The sequence below is a fragment of the Sus scrofa genome, chromosome 2 (genome assembly GCF_000003025.6).
Source record: "Sus scrofa isolate TJ Tabasco breed Duroc chromosome 2, Sscrofa11.1, whole genome shotgun sequence".
NCBI lineage: Eukaryota > Metazoa > Chordata > Mammalia > Artiodactyla > Suidae > Sus > Sus scrofa.
Genome location: NC_010444.4, coordinates 130,355,479 through 130,374,191, shown reverse-complemented (window position 1 = coordinate 130,374,191; position 18,713 = coordinate 130,355,479). Strand labels below are relative to the sequence as shown.

The 18,713-nt window shown below is 42.3% G+C and overlaps 1 protein-coding gene across 1 annotated transcript in view; it reads right to left on the bottom strand.

Moving 5' to 3' along the window:
* Positions 1-18,713, bottom strand: part of MEGF10 (multiple EGF like domains 10) — a 177,739-nt gene that overhangs the window by 29,769 nt on the left and 129,257 nt on the right. Inside the window, 4 exon segments of the mRNA XM_021084704.1 lie at positions 11,214-11,316; positions 13,570-13,733; positions 14,750-14,870; positions 16,162-16,336. Coding sequence (XP_020940363.1) covers positions 11,214-11,316; positions 13,570-13,733; positions 14,750-14,870; positions 16,162-16,336 — 563 coding nt within the window.

The following is an 18,713-nucleotide window of genomic DNA, read 5'->3' as shown; positions in this document are numbered from 1 at the left end:
TGTTTTGATTCTGAGCTCTCCTAAGCAGAAACACCAAATCAGTTGAGCAGTGCATTACTTTCCAAAGGAGGCTGCAAACCTAAAGGCTGTTCTGCAAAGTGGAGAGACATGCCCATAAAGGTAACCTGCCATGGGCTTCACTCTCTCTTCAAGTTCAGGTCCTGAGCTCTGATCATGAGCCAGGACACCTATTTAACAGCAGCTAAAATGCGACAGCTGCTTCCGAGATCCAGACAACCCTGGCCGTTTTGGTCTGGAGCTACTCGGGCAAATCCCACTGAGGATTCCATAGAAGTGGAAGCTGAGGGACTATCTGGTTAATCTGAAAACCATCCTGAAAAAAATAAGTCCTGAGTTTTGACCATGTTTTGTGGGGTGGGGTTTGGGGGAGGCAGATACTCATCCATCTCTGATGATTTAGTTTGTTAACTTCTTACCAAATCTCTACATTACACTTAACGAATGCAGTGAAGATGGAATGGAATATATTTCAGATTGAAAAGTATATGCTACCTTTTCACATTAGAGATGATCATGATTGATGTATTAATTAGCACATTCTCAATCAGAGCAGGTTAAGAAAAATGACTCCAGGGCAGATTGGCAAATCAGAATAAAGTGATCCTTTATTTCTCATCTGTTTCCTCTTCTCTAATAGGTTTGTCCAGCTGATTAGCATAACTACCAGTTACAATCAACTTTATCGAGTAATTTTCACAAAAGTAACAAGGTCCCCAGTAGAGCAATGAGATTCATTGCAAAGATAACCTGGTTTCACATGATTTATCCATCATTTCATTTCCAGAGTCACAGGGAATTGCAGAGATCATCTATCAGACCTTCTGTCCCCAATCATAGGAGCATATATCAACAGAAACAAGCTTATTTTTAAATAATGTTTATTTTAGAACTGCAAAGGAGTCTTTCCTTGTGAAGTAAATTATAACAATTCTATTATCACTGCCCCCTAAAAATTCAGTTCCTTTTCTTTTTCTCTGTCATGAGTAAAAGTGAGTCATCGTTTTGCAGATATTAATCTATCCTTTTGCAGATATAAATCTATTTGAAGACACATATAAAGCATGTCTCCGTCACAGGGCAACTCCAAGAAAAGGAATGAAGCTGTGTTTTTTCCTCTTGCTGCACCATTTCCTCCTACTGCTACTCCTCCCCTTTGGGCCTCTGTGCCCTCCTCTATCATCTCTAACTTCATCTAATAGTCAGAAAAGGCTAAGGCAAATTTATTACTGCCGAGGCATTATCTTCTATAGAAAAATATTAATATTTTAAGAGAACATACATGTTAAGAGCCTAAGAAGTAAATCTCTAATTGTGGAATTTCAGGCAGTGAGGCTCATGCAGAGCGATATTGGGATAAATGCTTCTCTAGGTAACACCTGGTATATGGCCGACTATGTGACCTCTGTATTAGGCTAACCTCACAGTGAATATTTCTCCAGGATAAGGAATTCTAAGTTTGCTTTAACCATTTTTTTTGGGGGGTGGGGGGGCTGTGTGTTGTGTGTGTGTATACTCCTTAATTATTTCCAATGATCTCATCCTACTCTTTGCTAACCTTGCTGAAGTCCTATATTTTTGTTTCCTTGCTTGTCAAGGACAGAAAAGAGAATTCCATTCAATAAACATTTAAGAGGTCTCAAACGCTTGCTTGCTGATGAGAAGTTCCCTAAGAGCTCCATTTCCAGAGTAGTAATGGCCTTGGAAGAGGCCCGACCACCAAGCCTGGGGATCGTGGACAAGGGAGGAGAGAGCTTGTGAAGGTGGAGGAGGGGACCAGGTTAACAGAATGGTGGGTGCAAGGTTTAGGCCCTCAGAAGGGTGTGTCTACCCTTCAGAAGACCTAAGCGTGGAGGACTGCTGGAATTGGTGCTGGGAAAAGCTAGAAAGGCATCTGGGCTGCCAGACAGTGGTTACATAAAAAGAGTGGCCATTAGCAGGAGTGGCATTGTTGGATCACATGGCAACTTTATATTTCATTCTTTGAGGAACTTCCATACTGTTTTCCATAGTGGCTATGCCAATTTACATTCCCACCAAGAGTGTAAGAGGGTTCCTTTTTCTCCACACCCTCTCCAGCATTTGCAATTTGCAGACTTTTTAATGGTGGCCACTCTGACTATGTATGAAGTGATACCTTGTTGTACTTTTGATTTGCATTTCTCTAATAATTAGCAACAACGAACATCTTTTTATGTGCCTATTGGCCATCCGTATGAAGAATGACAAGGTCTTGAGCTAAATCAGTGGCACGTGGGATGCAGGGGAAGCTGAATTTCAGAGAAGTACAGGAGAGAGAGCACATGAAAGACCACCCCCTTCCAGACTCCATCCAGGCTAATATGAATTCTAGCCCTTCCCATAAGGGAGAGAGAGTGCCTGCTTTTGTTCACTGTGGTGTTTAGCACATGGATGGTGTAAATAAATGTCTGTCGGATGAGTAGTTAAGCCCAGTTCCTCTTTCCAACATGACGGTCTTGACCATTTTCCAACTGGATGGGGCAACTCAATCATTCTTTGCTTCTTTGAAGAAATGGTGAGAAGACTACTCAAACAAGGAAACCCAACATATTTATATTCTGTGTACCTAACACGAGAACCCTACCCAGCTAAGAGGATGGAAATGTCTCCCCCACTTAGTTGGGATGAGACATACTTTGATGAGCTCAGGTCTGTGTTTTTAAAGGTTAGCCCAGATTATAATGCAATGGAAGAATAATGGGACCAGTTGAGGAAATTCTTTTGGAGTGTCTATCAAAGTAAAGATAAAGGTTTTAAAATGAATTACTTTAGGAAACAACTTCCTACAATATTTGGAAGACGGGACAAAACATGTAGGGGATATCTTTAAATTGCAGCATTCTCTGGTTCGGTGGAAGCATTTTTTTCCCTGATAAATGTTCGAACGCTGATAAGGAGATCTGTGAGGGACTGTTTTTGCCAGGACTGAGGACAAAGAGCTCTTTGATAGCCTTTACAAGTTGCTAGGCAATGGCTGAGGGATCATGATAAACTTCAGCTAAGCAGCTCTAAAGAAATGTTCTTGCATTTAATGCCTGATGCATTATGCCTGCAGCCTCCACACGAAATCGGCATTCACTAGGCATTTGTGATTGTCTGAATGCAGTAAATAAGTCATCCGAGGTGTCATTCTTTTCCCTCGCAGAGATCTAACCCAAACTCCTCATCTTGCTTAATTGTTTATATTCCTGATGCCAGGATCACAATGTGTGAAGCACTAGTGAATGAAGGAAATGATTTTGATTTGATGTCTTGTTACCGAGCAACGAGCTACTAAACATCTATGAGAGCAAAGGAGTGAGATGGGTTCATAATCACTGGGCCTCGTCATTGTAAGAGAGAGGAACTCAAGTCTTTAGTCATCACGTTGTTCTGCCTTTCTAATCCTCTGGACACTGAAGCAGAGGCATACCGCGGTGTGGAGGCATTACTCCCTGGCATATCCATCTCAACCCACACAGGCTCAGCCCTGAGAAATGTGAGCCTCTTTCTGCAGCCAGGAGCTGGTGCCATCTCATCTCCCTGTTCCCAGCAAGGACTCTGTGGCTGCCTATAACACGGAGACCCTCAGCAAATGGTTGTTAAATCAAATTTTTCTCTTTGGATATTATAAATGTTTTTTTTTTTTTTTGGATACTATAAATGTTAAAGGTCCATTAAAAATCACCTGCTTTATACAGTCACCAAAGTTGAAAAAAATCTTGATAAATAGATAATATACACTAGAGATGTTTGCCTTTGCGACAGCGACACAAAACACCAGAGAACATGGCTTGCCTTTGTCCAGGCCAAGATAAAACCAAACAGAACAGAATGCTGGGCAGATGGGGGGATCTGGAAGGTTGGCTTGTTCTGCAGCCTTGCTTTTGGGAACACAAGCCCTCCCTGGCACCCTCACTTTAGGGCATCCACGTTCTGCTTTTAAATCACCCCCAAGACCACATGACAGACAGACATATGCTTGTGTGGATACGGTCCAGTCCCGCTGCCTCCTGCTCCCAATAGCCTGAAGGGTCAGAGATCGAGTCATTTGCACTTGTAACTGGGTGAAGTGCACATTGATTAAAACTCACATGCACTTGAATTTGCACTTCTGCGTCATTAGACAGAGCAAGGTAGGTCTGCTCTGTGACAATTCAGGCATCACAGATCAGTACCCAAAATAGCAGCTCACTTATTCGGCTGGGCTGGTCAAACTTGGTATATGGGGGAAACCAGAAAGGGTGGCTGTCCTTCTGGAGAGGGGCTGGGACCCCTGCAGGCCTGGTTCTGCTTGCCAGGAACACTGGAGAAGCTGGCTTCCTCTCATGAACCTGCCTGTAGCTTTTCCACCTCTAATGCCCCCTCCCTGGCTGGGCTCAGAGGCGCACCCCACTTCTCTTCCTACTCTCCCTCCCCCTCCTCACCATGATACCCTGCCTTGCTAGTCCCACTCTCTTTCCTAATAATCCTAGAGGTTGATTTGGTATCTTCATCTCTTTTCTCTCAGTTTAGCATTTAGCTTTTTCATTCGGGTAGGACTGTATTGCTAAGGCTCCTCTAGTCTTTTGCCACTGGCTCTGAGGCTTTCTGTCCACCAAAATGCCCCTCTGGACCCTGACCTCATCTATGACTAGAGTAGCAAGGCCGAGCAGAGGCCAGCCACTGCAATTCTCAGGGCAACTTTTATTTTAATTTTTTTTTTCTTTTTATGGCCACTCTTATGGCAGAGCTGCAGCTACCTGCCTAGAAACAGCCACAGCAATGCTGGATCCAAGCAGTATCGGTGACCTACACAGCAGCTTGCAGCAACACCGGATTCTTAACCCATTAAGCAAGGCCAGGGATCAAACCCACATTCTCACAAAAGCATCATCAGATCTTTAACCTGCTGAGCTGCTAACAGGAACTACCGCAACTTTTAAAATAACACACAGGGCCACCAAGTAGGGTCATACAGGTTGTACACTACACAAAAACCTTTGGCTAAAGGGCTAAGGCAGAGCAGAAATCCAGCTCCTTGCATTTTACCGCCAAGAAGCACACCCTGAGGGATTTCTGAACCTTTGCCAACTTTGCACAAAAGGTGCTTTATGGGCCTGCAACGGCTCCCTCCTCCTCCTCATCCACTCTCCAGACTGTCATTCAGTAGGTGTGAAGAAGGGACCAGAAACATACAAGTGAAAGGTGAGAACATCCCAGGTGAGGATGATCTTAGCCAGGGTTAGAAACCAAGCTGAAGACTGCAACACGCTTCCAGACAGCTGGAATAAAATCTTGATTAGCTGTAACACTAAGGCAAGAGGTGATCTGGCTGACTGAAGGCAGAGCAGGAAGGAAGGAAAAACAAAACAATAGCACGTGTCTCCTGTTTTTGGAGAATATGCCACAAAGCATATCTCTCCACTACTCTGAACACACACACACCCCTAATTATATTTCACTGACACCTGAAATTTCAGAACAATGATTTTGGAAAGTCAGTCTCATTTTAATGGTGTGTGTGTATGTGTGTGTGTGTATGTGTGTGGGGGGGGCAGAGGCATTGGAGAAGGACCGACACAGCCTATACCTTGATGGTATTTCATTTTCCCCCATTTTTAAAACCACAATCTGCCTCTATTTGATAAAGTAATCTATTGGTTAAATATACCAATAAACTAAGGTTTTAATTAATAATATACAATAAAGTGCATGTCTGTTCTTTTGAAAAATGGTGCATTTCTCTGGGAAAAAGCTTCTGGGATGTCAGATTCAACTTTTATTAGGGCTCATATTTAGCAGCACATTTTAAAGACTTCTTTTATGACTAGGTAAAATAGGACTGTCAATTATAGTGGGAAAAATCTTCTGGGATGTCAGATTCAACTTTTATTAGGGCTCATATTTAGCAGCACATTTTAAAGACTTCTTTTATGACTAGGTAAAATAGGACTGTCAATTATAGTGGAAATAAATAAGCGTCTCATTTCCTTTAAGAGAGAAGGACTGTCAAACATTGGAAAAGAGGGTGACGTTATGAGGATGGCTGATGAGCCCCAGGTAAGAAACCAAGCTGATGTGCTCCGTATATCATGCAGTGCCTGACTGCCTCAACGTGGCCTCTTCTTAAAGAGGGAGAAAGCTCTCTTGACTCTTACTTCTGGCTCCATGCTCTTAGGCCTGATCATCTCCCCACGGTGTCCTCAAGGGTGAGCCTTGTGGGGGCCGCTACACACCTTGATGACTTGGTCACAGGAAGAATACAGGTCCCTGTGTTAAATTTCACTGATTCCTTTATAAAAGCCTCACTGTCACCCCACACGCTGCCACCCTGTCCAGCGATTCTCAACATTTCAGCCAGAGCAAACTCCACAATGAAACGGGTGGGAAACAGAATCAGTTACTGGCTTCTCTGGACTTAGGCTATTTATTTTGCTCCAAACCTGGTATCTGAACCAAAACCAAAGCTTTCTTTATATTGAGAAAGGTCCTTATGAGGTATTTACTCAAAACAAGTTTGTGAAGAAAAATTATGAGCCTACCCAGTGTTGACAATGAAATGATGCTCTAGGTATCTCTTTCTTTTTTTTTTTTTTTAGAAAAATAAGCCAGTTCTTGGAGTTCCCATCATGGCTCAGTGGTTCACAAACCCGACTAGTATCCATGAGGACATGGGTTCAGTCCCTGGCCCCACACAGTGGGTTAAGGATCCGGCATTGCTGTGAGCTGTGGTGTAGGTCTCAGATGTGGCTTGGATCTTGCATTGCTGTGGCTGTGGGGTAGGCTGGCAGCTACAGCTCCAATTCAACCCCGAGCCTGGGAACCTCCATATGACATGGGTGTGGCCCTAAAAAGACAAAAGACAAAAAAAAAAAAGAAGAAAAAGAAAAGAAAAATAAGCCAGTCCTTGATCCAACTGCAGGGGGTTTTCAAAACTTTAGGATCTTTCTTTTCTCCTATATACATGTATATATGTGCTTATACAAGTATGTTCTGTGAGTGTGATGGATGATCTCTCTTAAAAAACATTCCCGGTAGCCTTAGATACTTACTGACCAACACCTACACAGAAGATCCAGAGAAATAAAGACATTGGAGCCATGAAGCGAAGCGGTAGATGGCGGGCAAAAAGTAAGAGAACAAATGAAGCAGCAAAACTTCTTCCCCTTTGGAGAAGTAGACCAGTCACAGATGGACAGAGGATTACAAGATTATGTTGTGTGAAAAGCCACTGCATTCCCGCAGGAGCTCCACAGGTCTAAGGCTAGATGGGATCATTTGTCTTACCCCATGACCCAGACTGTGGAATGCAACTAACACATTTTCTGGCTGGCTTCAGGCCAAATCATATCTCCTGCTTTTCTCGTGTACACTAGAGCAGCCCCTTCACAGGCTGGTTCTAAAGCATCAAAGCAGGTGGATACTTGAGCCATGACTGGTGTGTTCAGGAACAGCTCACATTTCCTCTATATTCATAGGACAAAAGAAGATGTGGTGTAGCATGGCCCAAAACAAACAATGTGGCTTCTTGCTTAGGAGAGTTCTGAATTTGCCAGGGGGTTCAAAATGCCATTTGATTCACTGTGGTCATCGAGAACTTAGTACTGGCCACTCCATTTGAGCCCTCTAAGAACCCTTGTGAAGTCCAAAAAAATTTGGTTTAATCCCTGGAGTGGCGTCGTTTTAACACTTAGTAATTGAGAGCTAAACAGAAACAGGGGAACGTGGAATTTCATATTGTGAAGGCAGAGTTATCTCAGCCTTTCCAAGTCAAGAAGGAACTAAAGGGCTAGGAAGTCCTTGTTTCTCTGGGTAGATTCAAGTGACAGAAAAGAAAGTCTATTATACCAGGTTTGATCTGTTTCTCAAGGTAGCTCTCAGACACTGGAAATCAACCACATGACAGTTTGTTTCAGTTTCCTCTTATCAGAAGCCAAAGAAGCTTTCAACAAATTCCAAGGGCCGAGAGACACCACTGTAGAGATTACTGATGGCACCCTGTGTCCAAGGATGTGAAGACTTTGTTAAGCCAACAATATTCCTCTCCTGAATCTATAGATTCAATCCTCTTTAAATTTCTACCTTGTTTCTTTGCAGGAATTAACATGCTGATCCAAAAAGTCATATGGAAATTCAAGGGACCCAGGATAGTTGAACAGTCTTGAATAAGAAGACCAAAGTTGGAAGACCCACACTTCCCAATTTTAAAACTTTCTACAAGGCTATAGCAATCAAAGCTATATGTTACTGACATTAAGATAGACATGTATATCAATGGAAGAGAACTGGGAGTCTAGAAAGTAAAAGCTCTCATATTTATGGTCAGTTGATTTCTGACAAGGGTATCAAGATAATACAGTGGGGGGGGGAAGAATGGTTTTCTCATCAAATGGTGCTGTGACAACAGGATATTGACATCCAAATGAATGAACCTGGACCTTTACCTCACATCATACATAAAAACAAACCTGAAATGGACCAAAGACCTAAATGCAAAAGATAAAATTACAAAATGCTTAGAAGAATATACAGGCCTAAATCTCTGTGATCTTGAATTAAGCAGTGGTTTCTTAGATTTGGCACCAAAAGTACAAGCAACAAAGGAAAAAAATAGATGAACTGAACTTAATCAAAATAAATACTTTTCTGTGGCAAAGATATCATCAAGAAAGTGAAAAAATTACCCAAAGAAAGAAAATATCTGCAAAGTATATATCTGATAAGGGGACATAGAACTGAAATACATGACGAAATATTACGACTCAATAATAAAAAGACAAATAACCCAAGTTAAAAAATGAGCCAAGTATCTGAATAGACATTCCTACAAAGGAGATAAACAGATGGCCAATAAACACATGAAAAGATGTTCAACGTCATTATTTACTGAGAGAATGCAAATCAAAAACACAATGAGGCAAGATTTCACACCCATTAGGAGGGCTATACCCAAAAAGACAGATAATAACAAGTGTATGAAAATATAGAAACCTCATACTTTGCTGGTAGGAATGTAAGTTACCACACAATTCGGCAATTACATCGCTAAGTGTGTACCAAAAATATATACATCTACATAAGAACTTGTACATAAAATATTCATGCCAGCATTTTTGATAATAGTCAAAAAGGTGGAAACGACCCAAATGTCTATCACCTGGTGACTTGGTAAATAAAATGAGGTCTATTCATACAATGGACTATTATCTGAAGGTCAAAAGGAATGAAGTACTGATACATGCTCCAATATGGATAAACTTTATAAACACATGCCAGGAGAAGGATGCCAGTTACAAAACACTGCATATTATATGAATCTGTACAATATCTAGAATAGGCAAATTTACAGAAGTAATGTAGATTAGTGGTTGTCCATAGTAGAGAGAAGCGGAGGGGGGGGGTGTGTTGGGGATAAATGGAGGACTGCTAATGAGTAGTAACGGGGTTGGGGGGGCAATGAATATCTTCTAAAATTGATAATGATGATGGCTGTACAATTCTTCGAATACACGAAAACCACTGAACTGTATGCTTTAAATAGGTGAATTCTATGATATGTGAATCTGTCTATATATCTACCTCTCTACTACCTAACTACAAAGAGGTTGCTAGTTGTCAGCACTGATCACCACGGTCCTTTCATATAATTATCAGAAGTCTAATCTATGCAGAAAGTAAATCTCAGTAACTGCCTTCTCCCTCATCACTTTCTGGACTAAGTCTGTACATGGCAGTAGAATGCAACAGGTAAGAGAGCTGGCTACGTGGTGGGACAGCATTGGTGCAAATCCCACCTCTCATGTTTACTGACTCCGGGTCTTAGGCAAACTTCTCTTTGCCTAAGTGTCCTCCTCTGTGAAAAGAAGAAAATAATCATTTCTGCTGTGAACCTGTAGTAAGCACTCAATAAGGATTACTTTTGTGTGCGCCTTTGCTAAAAGGTAAGACCATGCCATGATTTCCTAAAGAGGACACCTCTGGTATGGAGGCAGGAGGTTCTCCTCTGAAAGATCCATCTGCCGACAAGATGAACTATCAACGAAGAGAATATTTGGCTTGTTATCACCCATTGTTTTTATAGAGGACAAGCAGAAAAACCGTTTGGGGGCATAACGAAGCATCCTAAACATGGTAACAGCTCTGTCTTACAAAATCTCCCTCTCTTCTCTGAACATATACCCAAATATATTTAGATAAAAATACAACACATACAAACACACACACACAAATGCTTTCTAATGAGAAGATAATTTTAAAAGAAAGTTTTGGTTCATTTATCTACCTCTAATCCAGTCTTCGGTTTAGCAGAATTTCACTCTAAGGTTGCACATCAACAACTAACATTTCAATTTACTTATGGAAGAAATATTCATCAATAGATTCAGTTCATTCTTCCCACTGTCCAATAAATTTCTTATTGCATTCCTATTAGTCATTTTTCTTAATAAGCATTTAAAATTCTATTTTTTGGCTTCTTTTGTCTCTTAGAATACACTTGATGTGTCAAACAGAAAAGCAAGATCTCGATTTGCTTGGGCAATTTAGTGCCATATCCCAAGTCTGAATATCATGAGGAAAAACATGCTGCTTCTTCTAAGACTACTGTTAGTTTGATAAACCCCCTGGCTGAAACCATGAAGCCATATAAATAAGGAGAAACTTCCACCTTGAGATTAGAAAATTGGCACTCAATCATATTATGGATTTTTATCATTTAAGTCATAAAAATGTTTATAATAATGTCCTTACATTGTTGTAAAAAATACTTCTAGTAATAAATACTTTAACATCTGGATATTAACCACATTACCATGTAATATTTTTGCCTCACTGAGGCAAACTTAGTTATTGTCTTATGGTTTATATCAGTTATTCTTTCCTCAATGCTCAAAAATATCAGAGATCTTGCTAAACTCTTCACAGCAATTTACATTTTCCCCCTCATATTGGCCTAAATTCTGATAACTCGGGCCTTTCCTGAAGCTCAAGAGTACTGCTTCTGCACGATTCAACAAAAATTCATCCCTGGATTACACATTAATTAGGCCTGGCAGTAATATTTCTTGGGTCAAATATGTCAGCTTATTGGAGACGTGCCCATATTTTCATTTTTTTCTGAAAAGTTGATCTGTGTTTTTCTGAAGTAGCAAGGAACAGTGCAAGGTGCAAATTGGCTCATTTTCCATTTCAAGAAGTGTGCCCTCAGCTCTCACCTGACCATCCGGGGAGGCAGCGGCAATGGCCTGTGGTGGGGTGGCAGCCGTCCGCATGGCTGCAGTCACAGCGCTCGGCACAGTGCAGCCCGTACGTGCCATCCTGCATGGAAGACAGCAGTGAGTGATGGGACAAAAGGGACCTTGACCAACCGTTTCAGAAACAGCATCTTCCCCTCCCAAAACACACTGCCGTCATCTCTTCCCATGTCTTCTTGCTCCCAAAATATAGGCTGCAGGAGGTCAGTGTTTTCAGATTGCTCAAACCTAAGGTTATGTCTAGCATATGAATGGTAAAACCAACTATACCATTATGCTGATGTCCATATATGCAAATATATGTAAACATGCCAATTAACTAAAAAGAATCTTTCTTATCATAAGCCACAACTCATAAAAATATCTTTCTCTTCCTGAAGATTTTTTTAAGATATGTTCAGTGTTCCCTACAAGGCATTCTTTTTTTTTCCCCATTGGGGTATAACTGACAGACATTGTGTTAACTTCAGGTGTAAGACATAATAATTTGATATTTGTGTATGTTGTGAAACAACTGCCACAGAAGGTCTAGTTAACATCAGTCATCATACATAGTTACAGAATCTTTTTCTCCTACAAGGCCTTCTATTCATTAGTGAAAAGGGAAGGCCTTGACCCACATAAAGAAGATCTAAAATTTTTAAAAACAACTGCATTAAGATCATTTCCATAAATTGCCAATGAGATAGACAGAACTATAAGGGAACAGCAAAGTCTTTTGTTACTTCTCCTAATTAACATCCTCCTTTCTGTGATGGCATCTAAACAACACAGACTAGTCTGATTCATCCTCATGGGAGAGGATGGAGCATGTGTTGGCACCGCCCCCCTTCTCTCCCAGACCTTCGTGTGTTCTTTCACAGGCACATCCGCGTTGGTGGTCCAGCGGAGATGAGACTCTTCACGGACGTGATCATTTAGTTTGTGGGAAAGGAATGAAAGCCCTGCATTTACAAGCCCTGCTCTTTCCTGCCAGGTCCTGATGCACGGAGGGAAGGCACTGCAAACCTCTCACACCACCAAACCCTAAGAGAAGCAGGGGCTGCAAAATCACCCAGAGGTACCTGGAACTGGTGTTAGGCAGGTAGTGGGTATTAGACGGCATCATCATTTGTCTAGTACTTATTAAAATCAAATATTAAAAAAATTGTCGGCTCTGGTATTGATTCTTTGGGCTTCTAGGATTTAGCTTCGCCACAGTAGGATCACTAAACCATCTTCAGCCTTCACGGATTTACTAACACATCTAATAATATTTTTAAAAAACGACAAGATAGTGCCAGGGGCTTTGTTTTGTCTACACTCAGACTGGGAGTGAAAGGTGATCTTTGAGCCCATGTCAGAGCTCTGATGATCTGTTCACGGCTGGATGACCTAAGGCAAAGCTAACGTAGCTTGGTCCTGGATTTGGAGGGCATGGAATAGCCCTGGCGGGATGCTCTCTAGCTGGGAAATGGGTTGCACTTAATGAGGAGGAAGCCCAGAGAGAATAGAGCTCCGTGGAAGGCCCCCCGGAGGGGTCCATTTCAGAGGGCCAAGGTGTCACCTCGCCATCAGATGATCCCCCAGAGGCAGAGAGCATACCCTGCTGGGAGCATGATTAATGGCTCGGAAGAAAAGAACCATAACGGGGACAAAGAGCCATAGCAAAGAGACGGCCCAGAGCTGGAGAGAAAGAAAGTGAATAGACTCTACTATAGGATGCACTTGCCCACTGCCCCTCTGCTGGCCTGCAACAGAGTGACACGGTGCAGGGCTCTGATGACTGAGTGTCTCCAAAGCAGGTCAGGGGGAAGGAAGTCAGCACTGAGCCATGAAATCTATAGAGGTTCATATGACTCCAGAGATAATTTCTGTTAAAAGACGGCTGTTTCGCAACCTTTCACTATCTCAGTGTGCATTTCTGTGACACCATCACCACCCTCAATTAAGGCTCTGCCACTTGTCACCCCAAAGGCTGGAGGATTTCCATTATAATGGAAACACAGTATTTGGAGGGTTGACAGACATACACTGGGTGTTTGTCAAAGGATGTTGACTGGCTACCTTGAAGATGTGGGAATATTAGGACAGAGATAATAGAGGGGAGTGGGGGGAATGGTGCAGAGAGGAAGGAAGGGGTTCTCCCAAAGCTGCATAACTAAGGTCCACACCTATCCCTTTTCTTAGCCTATATCCAATCTGAGTTCAAATACCTCATTTCTTGTAGTAGTTACTATGGTTTGGTTCACACTCAGGCACTTCAAATCAAGAAATCTGCAAAAATGAGCTCACCCTCTGGCATCATCTCCTCCCAGCCCTCCTAGTTGGGTCCTACCTGGCAGGGAAATTCACATTTCTCCCCACGCCATCCAGGTGCACAGGTGCAGGTCCCGTCCAGGGTGTTGCAGGCTCCGCCGTTGAGGCACTGGCATGTTAAGTTACAGCCGAAGCCCCACGTGCCGCTGGGACAGCTGATGGAGCAGTCCACCCCATGCCAGCCTGCCACAACAAGAGCGCCAGGGCATGTGAGCAAACAAAGACAGCAGGGCATTCAGCTGAGTCTTTCCAAGCCATGCTTGCCTTTAGAAACATCTTGGTGGTGTAGGCTGGGCCCCTCTCCCAGCTCAGGGAGCCCTGGCTCTGGCCACATAATGCCTCCATCAGAGGTGAACTAAGGCACCTGCACGGCCATCAAGGAGGCCAACACTGAGAAGCACTACTGAGCTTGTGGGGGAAGAGAGAGGGAGTGGGGGCACCTCTAACTTGTAGCCATGATGCACATGGCGGGATGCTGAGCTTCGTGCAGGTCAGGAAAGGGAAAGAGTTGAATAGGGGAAGGTAAGTTTGTGATTGAAAGAACAACCACATCTTTATTTTTCTTTCATTTATTTTTTTGTCCTTTTAGGGCCATAACCACAGCATATGGAGGTTCCCAGGCTAGGGGTTGAATCGGAGCCATAGCAGCTGGCCTATGCCACAGCAAGACCAGATCCAAGCTCACAGCAACACCGGATCCTTAATCCACTGAGCAAGGCGAGGGATCAAACCTGCGTCCTCATGGTTGCTAGTCAGGTTCGTTACCACTGAGCCATGATGGGAACTCCAGTACAAACCTCTTTTTAAAGCAGGACCCTATTAACTGGAAGAATGAATATCCAGAATCCTGGCTGCTGCAGCAGCTATGGATAAACACACTCTGGGTCCCACAGGCAATTGGTGCTTGGCTGCCTTTCTTGTCAGGACTCCAGGCCAATCAACTGAGGGGCACGGATGGAGATCTGCTGGCTCACTCTTCCTCGGAGCACAGAGACTCACAGCGACTTGAGAGATTATCTCATATAAGCCTCTCCCCTTGAATCACAAAAGCAGGAGAGCCCCCCTTGGGGAAGGGGCTTTCTGAGTTCAGGCAGCATATTTGAGCACAGCTGGAGCTAGAATCCTAGGCAAGGTTTCTCTCCTGTGCCTTTGGGAGCGAACAGGACCAGGATCAGATAAAGACTCATTCCCCTACTCACCTGCCTTGCAAGTACAAGACCCATCCACAGGAGAGCACATGGCATCATTTTTACAGCCGCAGAGAGAAGAACAGTTTACCCCATAGGTTCCCAGAGAGCATGGAGTAGAGCAGTCGATTCCCTAGACAGGCACAAATGGGAAAATGCATGCGCGCTTACCACTTGAAATCAGGCCAACACAAATAAACAAAAATATATCTTGGCCATGCTAATTACACTCCCTCTCTAATTTTAACACATTGTATTTTCAAGAGCTGTTATAATGTCAACACTATACTAATTTTACAGATTCAAGGGCAAGTCTAGCAGGCCTATATTTAGGAGAGAGTATTGAATGAGATCCCAAAGAGCCTGCCTTCATCAGTTTTCCTTCAAGGCAACCATAAAACCTTCTGTCCTTACTCAGACCACTAGATATTGAACAATAAACCATAGCTGTAAAGTTACTGTCGATAAATAAATAAACATAAATGTGAACTATACATTAAACCCTAGCCTTCTTTGTATAATATGCAGTATGATTAGTGGGTGAGGCAAAGGAACAGAACACACTCAGCCAGCAGCATGATTCGATTTATTATCTGACAGGGAGCGTTAAACCTAGAAGTTGGTTACCAAAGGTGACTGGAGGTTACCTCCTTTAAAAACAGCAGGGACTCTTAAGACAAGGCTAATTCAAGGGCTCAGCTGAAGACCTGTGATACGGGTTAGAAAACCCTGTAAAGATCTCAGCTCTGAGACTTTATGGCCCACTTGTTCTATAGTATGTGCTCTGGAAGAACCATCAACGTTCCTGACAGTTTAATGTTCTCTTTAAAATGGGAGAAAATAAATCAACAACAACACATTTTCCCTTAAAACAAAAATTCCTAATCTGCACCTAAAAAATTTGGGGAGCTAGGCAAAAATTCTGCTCTCCCAGCTTACAGACACATTTGTAAGGTAGAGATTCTCAAAGGGACTGAAAAATTTACATACTACTAATCACTGGATGTAAATACATAATAAATGATAACTTTATATAGCATGTGCCTTCAAATTGCATGGAATTAAAACAGAAACTGTTGACAATAATCCATAACCTACTTGGAAAAGTAATTTTTTGTTGCCTATAAAACAGGATAAAATAATTGTATCAGGAATAATTAAAACACATCCTACTTCATGACCTACATTAATTAGATTTTTAAATATTAACACCACTTTATAGTTTCAGCAGCTTGCCTGGTCACCATTCTAAGGTAATTACTTATATCGCTTATCATTACTTTTCTCTTTATTTTCTTTCCTCTTAGTGATGTGATTGACTTTTAGCACGGTCATTGTACTTCAGAAAAGGTCACATAAACCATGGCATCGATGTGCTCCAAGTTATACCTCCATCTTCTCCTTCCAGAGCCCAAGTCACTCACTTTGAATCCTGGGGCACAGGTGCACTTTCCTGTCACACTGTCACAGTCAGCCCCATTTTGGCAGCTGCAGATCTGTTGGCAGGCTTCCCCGTAGAATCCAGGAGAACATGTCTCATTACAGTAGAGGCCCGACCAGCCTGGCTTGCAGGCACACTCTCCAGACATAGGGTGACAGCTGAGAGACATGGATGAAAGACGCAAGTCACTCTCGGGTAAACATGACACCCAAGGCCTGTGCAAATGGTGCTTTAGCCATGATCACTAAATGTGTGGGTAATTCCATGCACAATCATTTAAACTTCATTCCCAGACTTGGTATGATTGACTTAATTGGCTGAAACTGGATTGGCACCATAGATACGTTGTATGAAATCAGCATCATGCTCTAACAGGATGACTCTCACAACTGTGTCCTTTTGGCCAAGACTCATTTTAATTTTTGTAAAGCGAAAGCATTCATTTGGTAAGAGATCAATTCGATGAGAATATCTAAAGAACGCCATCCAGTCAACAACAGCGAGTCACTTAACCAGGATGACGCCCAAGGGGCTCTAGAAGCAGTGTCCTTTTCAGCCTGTTTCTTCTCTCAGTGCCCCATACCTGGTGGTGGAACAGCTGTCTCTACCTGAAACAGCAGCCACATTGATGGGCTAGGCAGCCAGCTGTCGCTCCATAGCAAATGGACACATCAGCTGCGCTAAGAGGCACGTGTTTGCGTGGCTCACACAACAGAGTGCTCTGTATCACTCAAAACACATGTGCTTCTTGCCAAAGGAAAATCTGAACAATCAAACTCGCTCTGCTCACAACTGCAAGACTGCTGAAGATGATCTTCCTCCCCTGATGGAGATAAAACCCTCCCCAACTCGGGCCAACAACAAAACCCACTGTCTCATCTAGACATTTGCTAAGTGACCTCGCACCAGGACTATCTGTAGATTGTCTGCAGAGAGCTGTGATGTGGAAGGAATGGAGACTGGGGCCATAAATCCCAGTTCTCTCAATACTTGGTTAACATTAGTGAAAGCACATAACCTCCCTGTGCTTAACGTCCTAATCCATCAAGTGACAACAGCCACACCCCATAATCTCATGTCCTACCTATCTTTTTCTTAAAACATTTGTGGGTTGGATCATTGGTTACTCATTTTTAGAAAATTATTTAAATATACTTTTGGGCCTGTGCTGTAACTAAGAGCCCAGAAGCAAAGCCCTGAGCATCTGTTACAAGCATTACTCAGGAAATACAGCATGAAGAAATACCTAAGCACAACATATTTAGGATGGTTTCTTGCATATAGAAGGTTTGGATTCCTAAGACAAAGGTTTGAATTCTCAGATCTTCTTCTATCTACTTGGATCTACTTATTTGCTCTTTATCCTTGGGCAAAATACCTGGCATCTCCATGGCACCTCAAACTTAACACATCAAAAATGGAGCCTAGGTATAACCACTGTGGAGAACAGTATGGGGTTCCTGAACGAACTAAAAACAGAATAACCAAATCATCCAATAAGCCCATTCCTGGGCATATATCCAAAGAAAACCACAATTTGAAAAGATACATGCACCCCAATGTCCACTGAGGCATTATTTACAATAGCCAAGACAGAGAAGCCACCTAAATATCCAATGACAGAAGAATGGATAAAGAAGATGTGGTACATATACACAATAAATATTACTCAGCCATAAAATGGAATGAAATAATGTCACTTGCAGCAACATGGATGGACCTAGAGATTATTATACTAAGTGAAGTAAGTCAGAGAAAGACAAACATCATATGATAGTGTTTATGTGGGGAATATAAAAAAACCAACAAAAACGATACAAATGAGCTTATACACAAAACAGAAATAGACCCACAGACACAGAAAACAAACTTAAGTTACCAAAGGAGAAAGGAGGAGAGGAGGGACAAATTAGAAGGCTGGGATTAAGATATATACACAACTATACATAAAATAAATAACCAACAAGGACCTACTGTATAGCACAGGGAACTATACTCAATATTTTGTAATAAACTTTATAGGAAAAGAATCTGAAAAAAAATAGATATATATGCATATATACTGAGTCACTTTGCTGTACACCTGAAACTAATACAACATTGTAAACGAACCACCACCAAAAATCCTTCAGAAAACCAGAGCCCCTGTTCTTCCCCACTTCATTCCCCACTCAGTGTTTTCTCTCAATTACTTCCCATGGAAGCAATGGCACCACCAGCCACTCAGCTAAAACCTCACAGTTAGTTGTTCATGATAACTCCTTCTCTCTCATCTCCCAGGGTGACTTTATCACTAGGACCTAACCCCGAGTCTATCCACATCTCTTCATCTCAATGTCACCATCCATGCCAAGGCAAGATCATCTGTCTCCGAAACTCCAGAAAAGCCTTCCAACTTTCCTTCCACTCAGGCCTTGTCACCTAAAAGCTAGATCATTTCCTTAATACTCTTCAAAAGCTCTCTTTGAAGCCTACATTCGGAATAAAATCTATATTGCTTAATACAGCTTAAATGAATACAATTCATTGCCTAAG